Source organism: Calidris pugnax, unplaced genomic scaffold (assembly GCF_001431845.1).
Source record: "Calidris pugnax isolate Ruff unplaced genomic scaffold, ASM143184v1 scaffold20, whole genome shotgun sequence".
NCBI lineage: Eukaryota > Metazoa > Chordata > Aves > Charadriiformes > Scolopacidae > Calidris > Calidris pugnax.
The window spans coordinates 28,452,511-28,469,588 of record NW_015094510.1 but is presented as its reverse complement, the minus strand read 5'-3'; the positions used below and the strand labels follow the sequence as shown (position 1 = coordinate 28,469,588).

The window sequence follows — 17,078 nt, the reverse complement described above, 5'->3', positions numbered from 1 at the left end:
CATTTTTGGAAGTCAGACCACTTCTATTTAGATTCCTATGTTTGAAAATATTTGCTATGGACTCCAGGACATACTATTTCGAGTAAATAACCCTGTCTCTGTCATTAGTGATGATTTATACAGTGTGTTAAAAATCATAGAATCATCTGGGTCAGAAGGGACCTTCAAGGTCATCTAGTCCGACCTCCCCGCAGTCAGCAGGGACACCCCCAACTAGACCAGGTTGCCCAGGGCCTCGTCGAGCCTCACCTTGAATATCTCCAGGGATGGGGCCTCGACCACCTCCCTGGGCAACCTGTTCCAGTGCTCCACCACCCTCACAGTAAAGAACTTTCTCCTAATCTCCAATCTAAATCAGCTTTTCCCCAGTTTAAAGCCATTGCCCCTTGTTCTGTCATTGACAGCCTTTGTAAACAGGTTCTCCCCAGCCTTCCTGTAGCTCCCTTCAGGTACTGGAAGGCTGCTATTAGGTCTCCCCGGAGCCTCCTCTTCTCCAGGCTGAACAACCCCAGCTCCCTCAGCCTGTCCTCGTAGCAGAGGTGCTCCAACCCCTTGATCATCTTTGTGGCCCTCCTCTGGACCCTCTCCATCAGGTCCATATCCTTCTTATATGGCTCCAGGCCTGCACACAGTACTCCAGGGGAGGTCTCACCAGAGCAGAGTAGTGGCAGAATCCCCTCTCTGGACCTGCTGGCAACACTTCTATTGATGCAGCCCAGGATGTGATTGGCCTTCTGGGCTGCAAGTGCACACTGCCTGCTCATGTCCAGCTTCTCGTCCATCAAATGACTAACATTGATGAAAACAGGACAGATTTTACTCTGTATTAAATCCTATGTTGTGCATTAAAAGCTGAAATTACTGTAGCAAAATTCACTACTGTGGTATGTGACTATTTTTTTTAGATTACCACCAACTGGTAGATTTACAAGAGATTTACTCAGTTGCTGTTCAAGAACTACTATAGAATAATAGGTGCTCTAGTGTATGTATGTTGCTTAAAAATACTGCATAATGTATGTATTACACTTTGTACAAACAGGTTTTACTGAATATTTAGCAATTCCTGTAACTCACTAGGCCAATGAGTATCATCCTGTCATCAAACTAAAATAGATCTGACATCTTCTCTGGCCTGGAGGGTCATTTGTTACGATTGCTCTTCATTACAATTTAAATTGCATATAATACCACCAATGGAAAGAAGAGAGGCTTTGTCTTACCTTCTTTTATCTTTGGAAGATCTGTACTTATAAATTGAACCAGATTTTCTCAAATGACTAAGCAGTTTTAATGAAGGCTCTACCATGTCTCTACTGTTTTTTAATTTTGGCAGGAAGATGAATATATTCATATTTTTCAGGATATTTCTTGCCTCTAAGCTATGAAAGCACCTGTAAGGCATTCTGTGACAAACTAGTCTTTGCTTTGAAGGGATGCTTATTACAAAAGCAAGGAGCTTTTTGGCAGAGAAGAATTTAGAATCGCTTTTTTTCCTTTTTATGAGGGAAGAAAGGAGGGATTAAATATTCACATTCGTTTATATTCATGACCATTTAAATTTTATCTGATTCTTCTTCCAGTTTAAAAGACTTCTGCTTCAAGCCAGGCAAGTTTTCCAAGATATTTCCAAAGAACCCAAAGTATGCATCATAACTCCCCCTGTTCCCTCCCATTTTTTAAAATATAAACAGATCATTTTGGGACTTCTGGTTTGAAATATGTGTGAGAGGTAGAAAACTTTGTTACTTCAACCATCTGGTATGGTTAATTGCCTTTGCTGAGCACGCTACTTCCATAAGTACTGGTGAATATAAAATGCACACGGTATAATGGATAATATCACAAAATAAGATCTTATCATACAGTAAAAATGACTGTACACAGAGAAGGAAAGAGCACATACTCAGTTCTAAGTGTCAGCTTCAGCAATGGAACCCTGTTCCTAAATTTTGATGTAGAAAATTTTACGTCAGATGAGCTGAACATGTATGTATAGTCTGAAGTTCTAGAATTGACTGTCATGCTAAATGAAAATACAACCACTATATATATTAGTGTTAGAACCAGAACAAAGAGGATGATGGGTAGAGGAACATGTTCCAGGTTTTTTCTTAGCTGGCATAATGTAATAAATGACTGACAGACAGTTGCATGAACCTCTTTAGAAACTTGAAGTTCTTTCCTTGTTTAGCATACTGAAAAAACTAGTCTTTCTTCCTGTTCTAAGGCAGAAACTTTGTTTTATGTATTTTTTGAGAGTAACTTGCAGTGTAGAACCAAGAATGAAGCCTGCATGAGGTGTAGAGCCCTAAACCTTGAGCACCTAAGCAATTAAGCAAATCCTTGATCTTAAGACGTTTCCATTCCTTTTTGCATAGGGAGAATTTGGTATCCACAGAAGACATTAACTGAGTAGAGCGAAGTGGGAAGTTGCTCAGGAAGGCTACATTAGCTGAGATGGAAATGCAGAGGACAGAAATGGGTGCTTGTGGCCATTGGTCTTTGTATTAGCATTGGTGTCTCCTTCCAGGATTGTTTATGCATTTTGAAGTAGATGAACTTGGGTAAAAATCAACAGAGGTATTGGGAGCCACATCCAGGACTAGGATTATGACTCCACCCCACCTGAAGGCACACTTTGACCAGCTCCTTCTGGCCATGTGAATTTTGTTTCATTATCTTCATGGTTGCATAGCTTGAGTGGAAGACCTGAAGAGTTCTTCTCCAGTCTGGAGCTAAGGCTCTCTCTGGAAAAATGGCTTCGAATCAAACCAAGGAGGACAACTGGCTTCCCAGTTGTTTAGTAGGGTCCTTAACCCCTAGACTATTACCTAGAAAGTGCACCATAGGGTTTTCTGTCATATGTTTGAACCAAAACAATGCAGTCTGAGTTGCTGTCTAATCTCAGTAAGGTCAGGTATGATCTACATTCAGAAAATGGCTAAGATCCCTCTGAGGGCTTAAGCACAGGAAAAGTAGTTCATGAACCCAAGTGAAAAAGATAGTGGCATCCTCAGCTCTACACAGAAGTAAAATCTAGGCAGTCTAAAACTCTACTAACAAATTTCAGATGTGTGAATATTCAAATAGCCTGGGATACTGTAGACTGTATTGTTGAACTAAACCACCAGTATTTCACATGTGCTCACCTGAGGTTCCCAAGTCCTTTTGTGGATCTGTGCCTGTATTCACAGATGTATTCCTTGGCAGGGAACAGGTCTTCAGAGTGGTGTCTTGGCACTCAAAGCACTATGACTGTGATAGCTACACAGTCTGCTTTAAGGCAGCATTTAACTTTGGTGATTCACAGCCGTGGTGCTTACAAAAACATCAATCTGATCTCTCCCCCCTCCTCTCCATTTTCCTCTGAAACTGATAAATATTATACCATGTTCTCTATTCTGTTATCTGTCATAGACCACAAAAAAATCTCAAAGCAACACCGGATTTGTTATCTGTAAATCTCAAATATTAATTTTCTTTGTCTAGTTAGAAAATTGTTTTGTATACAAGAAACAATCTAACACTGAGGTAAACTTTATGAAGAAATCATAACACTGTTTTAGTATGTTGCAAATGCTCCTTTAGAATAACTTGCACTGACTCACAGAAGATCTTTTGTGCATGATTGGTTCCTGGAAAACTTTGGTAGCTAGGTCCCAGCTGGAACAGGAGCAGCGCTGTGCTCTTCTTCCTGCTGATGCAGTACATCAAACAGATCCCCTAGACACTCCCCAGTACAGGCTCAGTATCTGTCTGGTGTGGCCATGGAGACAAAATTGTGGGAACCAAGGTAGACCAGAGTCAGTGTGAAAAAGAGTATGTAAATACAAGAAGAATACATAACTAAGAATGTTTGCTGGTGCATAAGTGTCTTAGATTTCACAGCTTAATTCCTATTTAAATTCTTGCATTGTAAGAGGGTGATTTTCTCCATCCGGTACAGTTATAGATCTTCCCTTAAAGGCTTTTTCCTGTGGCAGCTGCACACTGAGTCTCTGTCATCAGGCTGAGGTACGAGTTCCATTCCATCCCGTATTTCAGGTTTGCTGGCTTGGCGTTTGGCATATTTCTGAAATATGTAAACAACATTTAAGAATGCTATAAGCACCAACGTATAATTCATGAAACATGAATTTTCCTCCTCCCTTCCACTCACAAGCTTGTCTTTATTCAGGCTTCTTATGTCATTGTTTACAACCTGTTTACAAGGTGTCTTTATAAAACACCTACTAATAGGCTACATTGCCTCTGAAAACCTCCTTTAATGTTTTCGCCTGTCCTATTATTAATGGTAATTTGAATATTGTCATTATTTGTGTCTCTAACTACTTTATGCAGATAATGCTGTCATTTTTGTACACTGAACAGTTCCAAACTTTGTGTCAACCTGTGGCTGCTGAAGCTGAGATCTAACTCTGCATGGCAAAACAGGAAAAAGAAATTACTACTTTCAGAGTCTTCTTTCACTAGAGATTTGCATCTCCTAGGGAAGCAATGACTATCTGGCCTGCTTCACCCCTTACTACTCTACTAGCCATACTTCTGGAAATTCTTTTCCACATATTCACTGTTTTGTAATACAGCAAAGCACCTCATGAGGGGTAAGTACGAAGGGAAACGGGAAGAGAGTTGTGCACAAACTATCTCCTAAGTCTACTAGAAACCACATACCAAGTGACACTGAAAACATATCTGATGGCGTCATTTGGGGACAAAAAAAAATTAAAATATCTGATTCTGTAAAACAACTATTATGTCAAGTTGCCTCTGCAATGCTGAAGCAAGTTTTAGCAAAGCTCTTCACACTGATCTCCTTTGAATAACATGAACTGTGTCTGCTATTGATGTAAGTAGGGCCCAATGTGACATTTGTAGGATTGGTAGCAGTAGCAGTTGGGGGAAAGTAATAAAGTGATCTATTGCACTAACCTGGAGCACTTTATAATAGTAGCAGTAAAACTTGTGAGGCTGAAGTAATTCTCTTGCTGTTAATTGTCCTTCTTTAGCAATTCTTCTTGCTTCTTCATCATTTTCCTGGAAAATTGAGACAAAAGAAATGAATAATAGAGCAATCAGTGAGTTACTCAAAGCCTGGCTGGCATTAGAAGTTTTATTAAAGGTGCTCTTCAAATCTGCAACCTTATGTGCAATTACTGGTAGACTGCAAAGGCACTCTTTAAATTGCAGATTTTTTAAAAATACTGAATTGCTTTTATGGTCACAACTGGTACCTTAGGGCTATCAATAACAACTTGTACAATTTTGAAAACTCAGTTGATTACTGCTCTACTGTTTTGTCCAAACCACAAACCTCTTCAAAATCAGGTCTGACATCTCCCACACAGTTTTACAGAGGACAAAGCCACAGAAGGTGTCCTCTCCTGTGCAACTGAATTCAATGTCTTCCTTTTAAAAATAACTCTGCTTGAATTCATGTACATACTCTCAAGTCTTTTAGGTCTATATTTCAAAGCGTATAGTATTCTCATCTGATTGGCCATGAAGAACTACAGTACCCTCAGAACACAAACTTTTCCTATGTTCCTTAAAGCACAAATGGTGGTTTTGATCACACAATTTTATCAGGTTTTTGGTTACAGCCTCTCATTCTGAGCATATTACAGAGCAGCGATTTTTTGGTACATTCAAACAGAACACACAAGGACTTCTAGGTAAGAGCTAAAAAACCCAATAGAATTAGTTAAGTAGTATCTAGGATTCTGGGCGTTTCTGTGACAATTACCTGCATTAGTCAGTACACTAAGGCTCTGACTCATGAAACGCTTGTGCACGTACCTAAAATGAATTCTTAAGTATTTCCCTGAATAGAGATGGTTACTTGAATTAAGGCCTTCCCATCTTATACTGACAACAAAATGTACTTCCTTTATGCCAGGATTTCAATAAAGCTGATGTAACATACGTATATGGAAATACAAAAAGAGAGTATTAAGCTAAATTGTTTCATCTTTGTTTATCACTTTAAACTTGAATTAGTAATGGAACTTACCTTGGCCCATTTTATTTTCTCTAGCAAGTCCTCTAAGTTTCTCTTAACTGGAACATAATGTTTCCAAGGTTTTAATCCAATATAAAAGTGTTCATAGTACTGGGAATCTTGCTTCAATACTAGGCTGTCACCCAGCAGGAGGTATGGAAACCTGTAAGCTGCTACAGTCCCATCTACATTCACTTGGTATTTGTACTACAGTATGAAAACAGAGGAAAAAAAGGTGAGCTGTTACAAATCGTAACACTGACCATATAAAAGATTATTTTCACAAGCAAGACAATTGTATTTATTAATTCTTATCTTCAAACCTGTTTTAGTGCTAAGCAGGTGTAGTTTCATGGTGTTCTGTATAACAGAATGGAAAAAGGGTTTGTTTTCAACCCAAGACTGGCAGTCAGGAACCTTTGTGTCACGTGAACTGTGTGATGGGTATTCTGTTAAAGTGCCCTGGGATAGAGCAAGGTGTAAAGCTGGGAAAGAAAGAAAACTAATCTGTACTTAAATTAAAAAAGAGTAAATTTATTCTGACAAAATTGTATTATTAAGTAGAATAACCTGAAACATTATACTAAAAGTAACTATGAATGTACTGCTCTTGCAGAAGCTCTTGGCTGCTACAGCATTTCTGAGACATTCTCTGGAACAGAATTTCAATTGCCATACATTATAATTGCTTTTCACAGGACTCTGTCCCCTTACTTTCTGTACCTCTGTTGCAGTGGAATTTGTGTGTTAAAGTGCAAGAAAAACACCCATCTATTTTTCTAAATTGTTACTACAAGGACTTGTTCTGACATCCGTAATGTACTTGAAATGGACACAAGTTGTGTCCATTGTTTTCATATGTACCCCAAATAGAAGAAATCAAGTTTCTCCATCTATTTAAAACACAAAATAAATCTCTAAGAACTCTCTAAGGGACTCCACAAGAAAAGTGTAGTGGCTTTCTTTAGAAGTGTGTCATACTATGGCTTTGATTACAGGTGGTCTATCTAACCCGAACAGACCAGTGTTCCCAGAGTGGCATAATTGTTGTGTTTACTGAATGGAATTAGCAAAAGTCAGCCTTGTCTTTTCAGTTGATAAGAACTTGACAGCAAAATTAATCCAAGACTGTAATTTCCTTGTTACCTTAAAGAAGTCAAAGAATCCCATCAGCGGAACCTTTCCCAGCTCTTTTTCTTTTTCTCTGAAGAAGAAATATCCTGTTATTCCAGCATCTAGTAGATCTGGATTTTCCTTGGATAACTTGACAAGATGGAGACGTTCTTCTCGGCTGTCTCGACCTCTAAATAAGGCTTGCTCGGTTTTGTTTTCCCAGGATGGGCCTATGAGCATTGAGTGATAAGATAAAAGCAAACAGTAAGGAAATGTTCATTTTATGTTTAGTGCAAATAAGGAACTTGCTGTGACAGTGGCATTACACTCAGAGACATGGCAGAACAGGCATGATTTCTCATGAATCCATAATCACTTATTAGTCACAGGGGTTTAACTCCCAGTTCTGGCTTGAATTTTGGGATTAGAAACTGAGCCACTTACAAAAGGAAAAGCAGGTAATTGCTTTTCTACTCAACAATTTTATATTTAAATAACTTGAAATATCTTGAAAGCTACATAAGGGATTATAATCAAATTATGTAAGTAAAAAACTAATAATTAAAGTAATACTCCATTCATGAAGCCTGCCGCAACAACCAAAATTTCTTCAGTAAAATACACTTCTGTTACCCAGCAATTTACTTAAGTCTTTCAGGAATCACTTAATGATGACTTAAAAAGGAAAAAAAAAAGGCTACTGTGTCCTCAAGATACTTTGCAAAAGCCTGAAAGACTTCATCTTTGCTTACTGCTCACTTTTAAAAACATAATGTATGTCCTTCTTCATCCTTCTGCTGGACTTTCCTTAAAGGACCTGCTGAAGCAGAGTAGGATTTTACCATGTCCTAATTGGAAAAGCAGCTCTATTAAATCAGTAACCAGAGTGCTTCAAATGGGTAATTTCATTACAATACTTAATTTAAAAACTAATAAAGAAAAAAGGAACTGTGAACTAATCAAATAAAAAGAAAGACCTCCTCACTCAAGTTTTATTCCTGAGGTATGGTTCATGCCATTTGTCTGATCCACAAGTATTCATTAATTTTGGGCGTGGGGGAAGACACCTGTCAGTAAGACTGACTTTCCCTTCAAAGCTAGAATAACAATTCAGAAGATCCCATTCTGAGGCTTTTTTTTATACCTATACCTATTTTTTTTAATACATGTATATAGAGAGACAATATTTTCTTATTTGAAAGAGGCTGCAGCATAGTACTAGTTTACTTCTTTCAGGATTCAAATTCATTTTTATGTAAATATAACATTGGTATACATCACTGTCAGGAAAGGGACTGCTGTTTGATTACAAGGAACATATTCAAGTCTTTCACTGAGGAGAAAGGCCTTTTAATTATATTGACTTTTCTTCTGACAGGTCACAGTAGCTATCTTCTGGATACCTTCAAGTTAAAATTAACCATTATTGTAAACTGGACTCAGCTTTTGGCTCTAAATCCTTACTAAACACCTGCTCAGTAGCAGTGTTGAAAGTGTTTACAGTCTGTAAAGACTAACCTGCTTGTATGAAGAGACGTCCTACGGCACTTGTGAACTAAAGACTCAAACATATTATTTGAATGCAACTTGGCGCTTTGATGGAATTTGCAAATTCTTTTTTTTTTAAATCCACAAAGTATAATTTACCTGTATTTCCTTGAATAGAAAGGAGATCGTTTGTGACTCCACGCAGGGTTTCAAGAGTCGAGTGGGTTACATCATACGTTGGAAGGACTATATCTCTGGAATCCACGGAGCCACACCAAGAAATGACAGGTATGGGACCAGGTGTATCATTAGCTTTCCGATACTCAACTGGCCAATCTCCAACATTAAGATAAAACTCCACATCGGGAAGACGAACCTAAATGTATACCCAAGAAAGGATAATAACACAAAGATTGAAGCTGTTTGCCACCCTTGCATGTATTCCTCAGTTCTCTTATGTCATGCAGAATCAATAAACCTGCTAGACAGTTAATAGATTTAACTGAGCTTAAGGTATGAACTTCAAGTTTCTGTCCCACAAGCAAGAATGAAAGGAACACTCACAGAGGCCATTGAAAGGCTCGCAGAGTTGGGCCTAGGCCCCTCCAGCTTCCCCAGCAACTTCATTACTGTCAAGCTCAGCCCCCAGACTTAGCCCTAAGACACACTGTCATCTTGATGAAAAAACAAAAGTCAAATCTTACTTCAGGAATTGCAAACCTGAAGATAAAAAAAACAATTGCCAAAAAAAACAAAACAGGATTGTCCTGTTTGAATGTGACTTTAATAGTCTTAAGTGATCAAAACTGATACCTTTCTTGCCAGTGACAGGAACATTTCATCGGAGAACATTTTGAAGTCTGTGTACTTCCCTAAGGAGCGCCGGTAGATGTGATTGTTGAGAATGGTGTAATGAACGATAGCTCCTCTTGTTTGACTGAACTTGGCTGGGATTTCCTTGAGCATTCGCTGAAGGTCAATGGTGGGAAAAGAAATGAAGTCCTTTGTAATCTGAGGTTCTTGGGACGGACAAGACATAGCGTTCTGCCAGATCTCAGGGTCTTCTTCAGGACAGTCACAATATTCATGATAAACTGGTCCTGCAGAAAGCAAAGCACTGAGAGTCTGTATGTGTGATTCTACATCAATCATAATTCCCCAAACACATGAGTGTATAAATGTAGACTTTACAGTGACTGGACATTTTTTATTCCCAGTTTTCTAATGTTTTCCTGGGAAATCATCTGCCCTAATAATATTTCTGGGGTTTAGCAGTGTAACTGAGAAAACAGCAACATTCTTCGCTTTTCAGAAATCAAAATACTAGAGTTTTTATCATCAGGGTAAAATTCACCTGCAAAATGAAGCTCCATTATTGTGCTGCCTGCCAACCACAGAGGGTATTCACAGTTGTGCTGTCTGTAACTACCAAAGCTCAGGTACTAACAGTTTCAATTTTTGCCTAATTCAGATCTTTGACACAGTAGGCTTTACCTCTGGCATAAGGTGTTTTCTTTTATGTGCAGTCAACTATTCTTTCCGTCCTTTTGAAGCAGAGCGATTCTAATGGACTTCTAATCAAAACAGGTTCTGCCCTGTGTCATAGTTTCATGGCTGCTGGCAAACACGCACCAGCAAAAAGAAGGCATACTGCTACCCTGAGGACTCGGGACAACTTCATCTCAGTTTGAAGACATTTCTAAGTTTGTATTTAGGAAATTTTATCAAAAAACCCCATGACCAAATTCCAGTTAGAAGCAGCGGTGAACTGAAACCAGACTCCAGAGAAGTAACTTGATATTATCCTGTTCTTTGCTAAACAGCTGTCCATGTGAGAGCAAGAAAAGGAAGTTAAAGAAGCAGATTTGGAATGAGAATATAATTTGCCTTGTTTGTCCTGCTTTTAAATAGTTCTTCCATAGTACAGACCTGCACTGAATTAATCTCTGCAAATGGAAAGAAAGTAAAATACTGTCTGGTTAATGAAATACAGTGTTTGTTGTTCTGAAGGATCACACTTTTTAGAAATCACAGAAATTTGAATTGTAAAGAGTTGGGAACAACACAAACTCCTTGCTTTTGCAGGTAATATTTTCTACTGTAGATAAAAATAACACAACGTATAAGTGAATACCTGCTTGAAAACAATAAAACTACAAGCTTTCTCTCTTATTCCCAAGCAAATCTGAAGAGATCCATTTCCTTATGCAAGAGGGAAGAGGAGATGTCCAGACACATCGCCTTAGTGTCAGAGGCCATAATCTACATGCTTGTGCATCTAGGTCCTGTAATTTAGCAATGCCTGGAGATTGTCACCGCTTACTTCTCTGTGTAAGGAGAAGACCTGTGAGGAGAGCACATGGACAAGGGGGAACCAGCCTCTAATTTCCCAGCTCCTCCTCTAGCAGTAAATTAGTCTGTAGCATTTCTGTTGCTACCGTCACGCGCTACATTAAATAAAAAAACAATACCCTTACCTTTCAAAATATAAGGAGATTGTGCTACATGCTGATCACCATAAAGTATCTCGATTTTTAACCCTTTTCTGATACTCCCATACATCCGATACCGCATAAGAAATGTGCCATCATTTCTATCCAAAGGGCGAGGGGTGTAAATTCTGGTGCTTTCCTTTGGAGAAAGTGCCTTAATTACCACTTTAAACTGTGTTCTTCCTGGAAAGAGGAAAATAAAACAGACACAAGCACTTTAAGCTACTAGAATTACATATATGAAATAAAGGTGAGAGCAAACTCTACTGGATTATGTCCATGGGATTTAATTTAACTTTGCACTGGAAATGTTTTGATTATACCAAGCTGATAAAATTGATTTCCAGTTACGGAAGATCATCCTACCAAATTTTCTTGATCATCACATACCTAATAAATGGAAAACCTGTAGATGGAGATAAAAAGTTAAATACTGATTACAACATTGAAGGAAAGCCTGACAGTATTTTGAAGCAACTATCAGGTTTAATATTAAGCTTTCAAGTTAATGCTCTGAGGAACAATCATTTCCTCTAAAGTAAGAGAGGAAACCAAGTTAAAGTAACAGGAGAAAAGAATACTTGCCAGCTTGTGAAAAGGCAGCTGCAGCACCCAGGGGTCAGATACAAACTGCTCACCTTTGGGCTGTAGCTGGCTGTCCTGCAAATTTAAAGTCCCAGCTATGGAAAAGGAGGGATAAGAGAATGAGAGGAGAGATGTTTCCTGGACATCTGTCTGACCTGTGCTTAAAGATCACCAGCCCTTCCTCATGAATGCACAGAGACTTACCAACTGGGCATGGAATATTTTGTGCACACGAGTATGCATAAACATGAATCTGTTATATTCCCTTCTTTCTGTCACAAGTGGTAATCTTCAACTTTATTCTTCAAAAAAAGATTATTCACAAAATTTTACAGTCTAACCACGGCAACCCAAACAAATGCAATGAGTGTTACCACAAAATACATTCAGAAGGAACTACAACTGAAAAAATCCATATAAAATCAAGATGGTACTAAAGTACGAATGTGTTCAAACAGCACTAAGAAACCAAGATATTAGTTATTTCTATATAATCCATATCTTAACATACTTTGCATCCACAAATAGGACAGTGATAATGCACCAATGTGGTATATATGTACAACGGTCCTTTAACGGACAATCACGTCTTCCTTAGAGCAATGCATCTTGAAATTGGATTCAAGTCAACTACTGTGCAAACATCTTCAGATCAAATTAGGCAGAATTCTATTTTCTGACCACAGATGTCATGCCTCTTCACAGAGAGAGCAGTAACACTGAGTAACTCAGGTTCTTCCAGATAATGTTGTTAGAGTGGATCCCTCTATAAATAAACATGCTCTCGTGCACCCCACCGGGGGTACTGAGTCCAGCTCTGGAGCCCCCAACATAAGAAGGATATGGACCTGGTGGAGCAGGTCCAGCAGAGGGCCACGAAGATGATCGGAGGGATGGAGCACCTCTCCTATGAAGTAAGGCTGAGAGAGCTGGGGTTGTTCAGCCGGGAGAAGAGAAGGCTCCAGGGAGACCTTGTAACAGCCTTCCAGTACCTAAAAGGGGTACAGGAGAGATGAAGGGGGACTTTATCAGGGAATGTAGTGATAGGACAAGGGGGAATGGTTTTAAACTGAGAGAAGGCAGATTTAGATTAGATATCAGGAAAAGATTCTTTCCTGTGAGGTTGGTGAGGCACTGGAACAGGTTGCCCAGAGAAGCTGTGGATGCCCCATCCCTGGAAGTGTTCAAGGCCAGGCTGGATGGGGCTTTGAGCAACCTGCTGTAGTGGGAGGTGTCCCTGCCCATGGCAGGGGGGTTCGAACTCAATGATCTTTAAGGTCCCTTCCAATCCAAACCATGCTATGATTCTATGATATGGTCAATGTCTGTGAGCAGAAGAATCTCTCAAGGCCGAATGCATCCTCTCTTCTGCTTTGTTTTCCAGTGCAAGAATATAAAATGTAGATTATTTGTAATCAGCCCTCAGTTTTCTTACTATTCAAAGCCCATGCCAGCTAAAGATACCATGAAGCCAGGCAGAATATCTTCATTTGACAACATACTGAAGAAATAAACCAAAGTAAGTGTTCATTCATTCTTGGAATGCCAGTGTGGTGAGCAGCACTCCCACTGACTAAAGAATGCTGAATACTGTCTTCAGTAGCTAGCAGATCTGTCATTAGAAAGCCTCATTTGACCAAGTATCACTCCTTCCAGAAGTGCACTTCTGACCTTTGAGAAGTAGAAGAATGTTAAGGTTGCTCCAGATACATGGTAGTTCCATTTCAGATGAATGAGTGGACACGTCCCTGCTTGCTTAGGTGGTAGCCTGAGGACACATTAGCAGTACAGTGTGACATTTCCTTGGGCAAGTACAAGTGTAGCTCAAGCAATGCTGATAGACTTAAACTCCAGAACAGTTTTCTATGGATGGTACATTGGTTTAGATTGAAGACCATCACAGCTTTGGATCTCTACAGCTTGGATCTATGTGAGCAGAACTGATTCAGATTAGCTCCCAGTCTGGGAGCTCCTCAACTTGTTTTGGTGTATCTGCAAGCAGAGTCACCATCGGAGAGGAGGCAGAAAAGTAGAGTTTTTCCCGCTTCATATATTTTTGACATTTTGCTATTGATTACCTTTCAAGATGACATAAAGTAGAACTACACTGGTAATATAAGAATGACTGTATGATCATAGGACAGAGGAAAGGCCTCAAGTTGTGCCAGGGGAGGTTTGGATTGGATACGAGGAAAAAATTCTTCACAGAAAGGGTTGTCAAGCATTGGAACAGGCTGCCCAGGGAAGTGGTTGAATCACCATCCCTGGAGGTGTTCAAAAAGACATGCAGATGCGGTGCTTATCTGCTTGTCACTCTACCCGAGTGAAGAGGCTTCAGAGACTGTGAAGGCTGAACATAGTGCCAGCACAAACACTAAGACTGTGGTTAAATATTTTGAAAGGCTTGAGGAGAAAACATCAGGGAGTTGGTTTCCTCATAAATGGTCGTTTGCATGAGGACAGTGTGGAGCTGTAGTCCAAGTAAGAGGAAAGACAGATTTCTCCAAAGCTAAGTAACCATTTCTGTTCCTTGTTCACCTAAATAACCTGTAGGTTGTTAAAGCCAGGGGAAAGACTAGCAGGAAAGAAGGATAAGGAGATCCAAGTATCCAAAGAAAAAAATATGCAGTTTATATTGAAAATAAGTTCTATATTTTCAGCAGTGATTTTTTTTTAACCTTTGGAGCATTGTTTCTAGTGAGAGTGAATTCTGCAGCATTTGTGTCCTGGTTTCAGCTGAGATAGTTAATTTTCTTCCAAGTGGCTGCTGTGTTTTCAGATTTGATATGAAAGGAATGTCAATAATGCATATTGGTTTAGTTGTTGCTAAGTGATGTTTATACTATTCAAGGACATTTTTCAGCTTCCCATAGAAGCTGAGAAGCATAGTCAGAGCAATGTGATGGCCAATAGAATATTCCATACCATAGACATCATGCTTGGTATTTAAATGGGGGTTGGCTGGGGGAGGGAGGAATCTGTGATGTCTGCTCAGGTCAAACTGGGCAACCGATTCGCTGGGCGGTGAGAGTGACTTGTGTCTTGTATATTCTTTTACCATTATTATTATTGTTATTATTGTTACATTCCTTTTCCATTATTGCTCTATTAAACTGTCTTAATCCATGAGGGTTTTTTCCCCCATTTCCTCTCCTTTTCTCCCTCTTCTCCCTGCCCTTCTGAAGGGGGCTGAGCGAGAGGCTGCATGGTCCTAGTTGCTGGCTGGAGTTAAACCACAACAATTTGACATCTTCCTGGAAAGATGAGTCAAAGACTTACAGCCTGTAGGTCGAAATTATTGTGTGGTGATTCGACTTGACACTCAGAAAACTCATCTGTATTGAAAATCTACTAATTATCCTATATAAGTACCATACTGGATGCCAGTAAGTACTGACCTTCTTGACTGAAATTCTAATCCAAATAAAACGGAATTCAGTAATAGACTAGGACAAGTTTTACAAATGGGAAACCTTAACTGCTCTGATCACAGTGTTGAAACTTGTTTGTGCAATGAAGGTGATAATGCAGATTAATTTAGCTATCCCAGCAGGGATGTTTTGAGATGTGTTTAGTTTATATCGGAAGGCAGTACCTTAATAAATGTTATTAATTGCAATTTTTCCTGACATTTTACAAATCGAATTTGAACATTTAAAATCATTTGAGAACTGAAATTTATAGCCCGTGTCTAAACGGTGCTCATGGGCTGGAATGTGATCAACTGTACTGCTGAATTGTTAGAGGACCCTTGGCACTCTCTGAGATAGTTCTTGGCGTGGCTCCGCAGTCAGCACAGAAGGAGCCAACAGCTCTTCCCTGTCAGCACCGCCTCCCTTTGGAGCCTATGGAACATCATGGCATGAACGGAGACCACTCCATGCCAGAAGGCATCAGGAGCTGGAAACATTCCCAAAGTCATTGAATTTGTTAATATAAATACAGACACACACAAACACACTGAGGTCAAAACTAGGTTCTCGGTACCCACGTACTACCAGTTTATCTTGGAGGATTTAAACTAGCACGAGAATCCAAGTGAGCTTCAGACCTTTTTAACTTTAGCAACCCGTGGGTTGAACCCAAGGCTCTCCCCGCGCGGCTGAGATCAGCTGGCGCAGTTGCATTCTTCAGCCCAATTACAGATCTGTGCTGCAGCCCAGCACCAAGTTGCAACAGCAGCTGGAGAAAGTCCAGACCTGAAGGATCTGGGGTTCTGAAGACGTAAGCTGTGTAATATATCCCTACTCCTTTATTTCACAAGCAGCAGCCTTCTAACTGCAGGACAGGAGGTAGGCCGCGCACACATGGTAGGTCTCCTCTCAGTGCCATCTCTACGAACAGTAAATAATACAGAGCAAAATAAGTAGCCCTGCCCTGTATAGATGAGCAACACTGGATTTCCACTGGGCAGCTACCTCAGGGTTATCCTCGTTGTGAAATCTACGGCACAAAAGTTATTTTTATTCGCAATTAAAACTTAATCTCGAGTCTGTGGGACCACCTTGCAGCAGAGACCAGCGGAGTGGCAGCGTGCCACCACACTGGGAGAATGAATCCCCATTCCCACCCTCGGGAGAAGCGTCCTGGGTCGGTCTGTGGTTGTGCTGAGCAAACAAGAGATGAAAATGACTCCTTAACGGAGCAACAGGAGGGTAACGGAGCCCAGGGTGTAACTGGAGTGTGTGCAGCACTCAAGATAATTCCGTTAGCACTTCTGAGGAGGGTACTGGGATTTCTGTACCTCCAGTAGCTCCAGCAGCACTGGTTTGCTTTGAGCTTGCTGGTCTGCTGCTGGAACCCAGGAAGAGCGGAGAGGAGGCGGTGGGCGAGAGGCAGAGCCCCGCGGAGGGAGGCTCTGGGCTGCCCCGGGGGGGAGGCAGGGCGAAAGGGAAGGAGGAAGGAGAGGTGCCACCATGTGCCCCTCTCGCCACCGGACCTGCGTGTCCCGGGCGGTGCGGGACCGGGCGGGATGCGGAGAGGGACCGGGCGGGGGAGGGAAGCCGGGAACCGGCGACGGCACAGCGAGCGCTCGGGAGGGGGGAAGGAAGGAATAGGGGAAGGTGAGGGGGGGGAAAGGGAAAGAGGGGAAGGGGAAGAGGGAAAGGGGAAGAAGGAGAGGCAGAAAGGGGAAGGGGAAAGGGTAAAAGGGGTGGGCGGCTCCGACCAGCCCCTCCGAGGAGATGGCGGCAGCGGGCAGGGTCTGCACCCCGGGCCCCCCCCGTCCCACCCCCGGTACCTGGCGGCGAGCGGGAGAAGTTGCGTCCGGCGGCGCTGACCGCCTGGATGTAGAAGTACCGCACGGGCAGGGCCGGCCCCGCGTCCAGCCCGGGGCCCCAGGCCAGGCTCCGCTCGGGGCTAACGGGCTCCGCCGAGCCCAGCAGCGGCGGCCAGGC

General features: G+C 41.1%; 1 protein-coding gene across 1 annotated transcript in view; it reads right to left on the bottom strand.

Moving 5' to 3' along the window:
- Positions 1-3,524: 3,524 nt before the first annotated feature.
- The window catches only part of KDELC2 (KDEL (Lys-Asp-Glu-Leu) containing 2), a 15,245-nt gene continuing 1,691 nt past the window's right edge, over positions 3,525-17,078 (bottom strand). Inside the window, exons 3-10 of the mRNA XM_014965762.1 lie at positions 16,922-17,076; positions 11,083-11,280; positions 9,419-9,705; positions 8,765-8,981; positions 7,151-7,347; positions 6,017-6,211; positions 4,936-5,040; positions 3,525-4,075 (exon numbers count right to left, since the gene is read on the bottom strand). Of these exons, the coding sequence (XP_014821248.1) occupies positions 3,950-4,075; positions 4,936-5,040; positions 6,017-6,211; positions 7,151-7,347; positions 8,765-8,981; positions 9,419-9,705; positions 11,083-11,280; positions 16,922-17,076 (1,480 nt within the window). The 3' untranslated portion in view covers positions 3,525-3,949. The remainder of the gene's footprint in view (positions 4,076-4,935; positions 5,041-6,016; positions 6,212-7,150; positions 7,348-8,764; positions 8,982-9,418; positions 9,706-11,082; positions 11,281-16,921; positions 17,077-17,078) is intronic.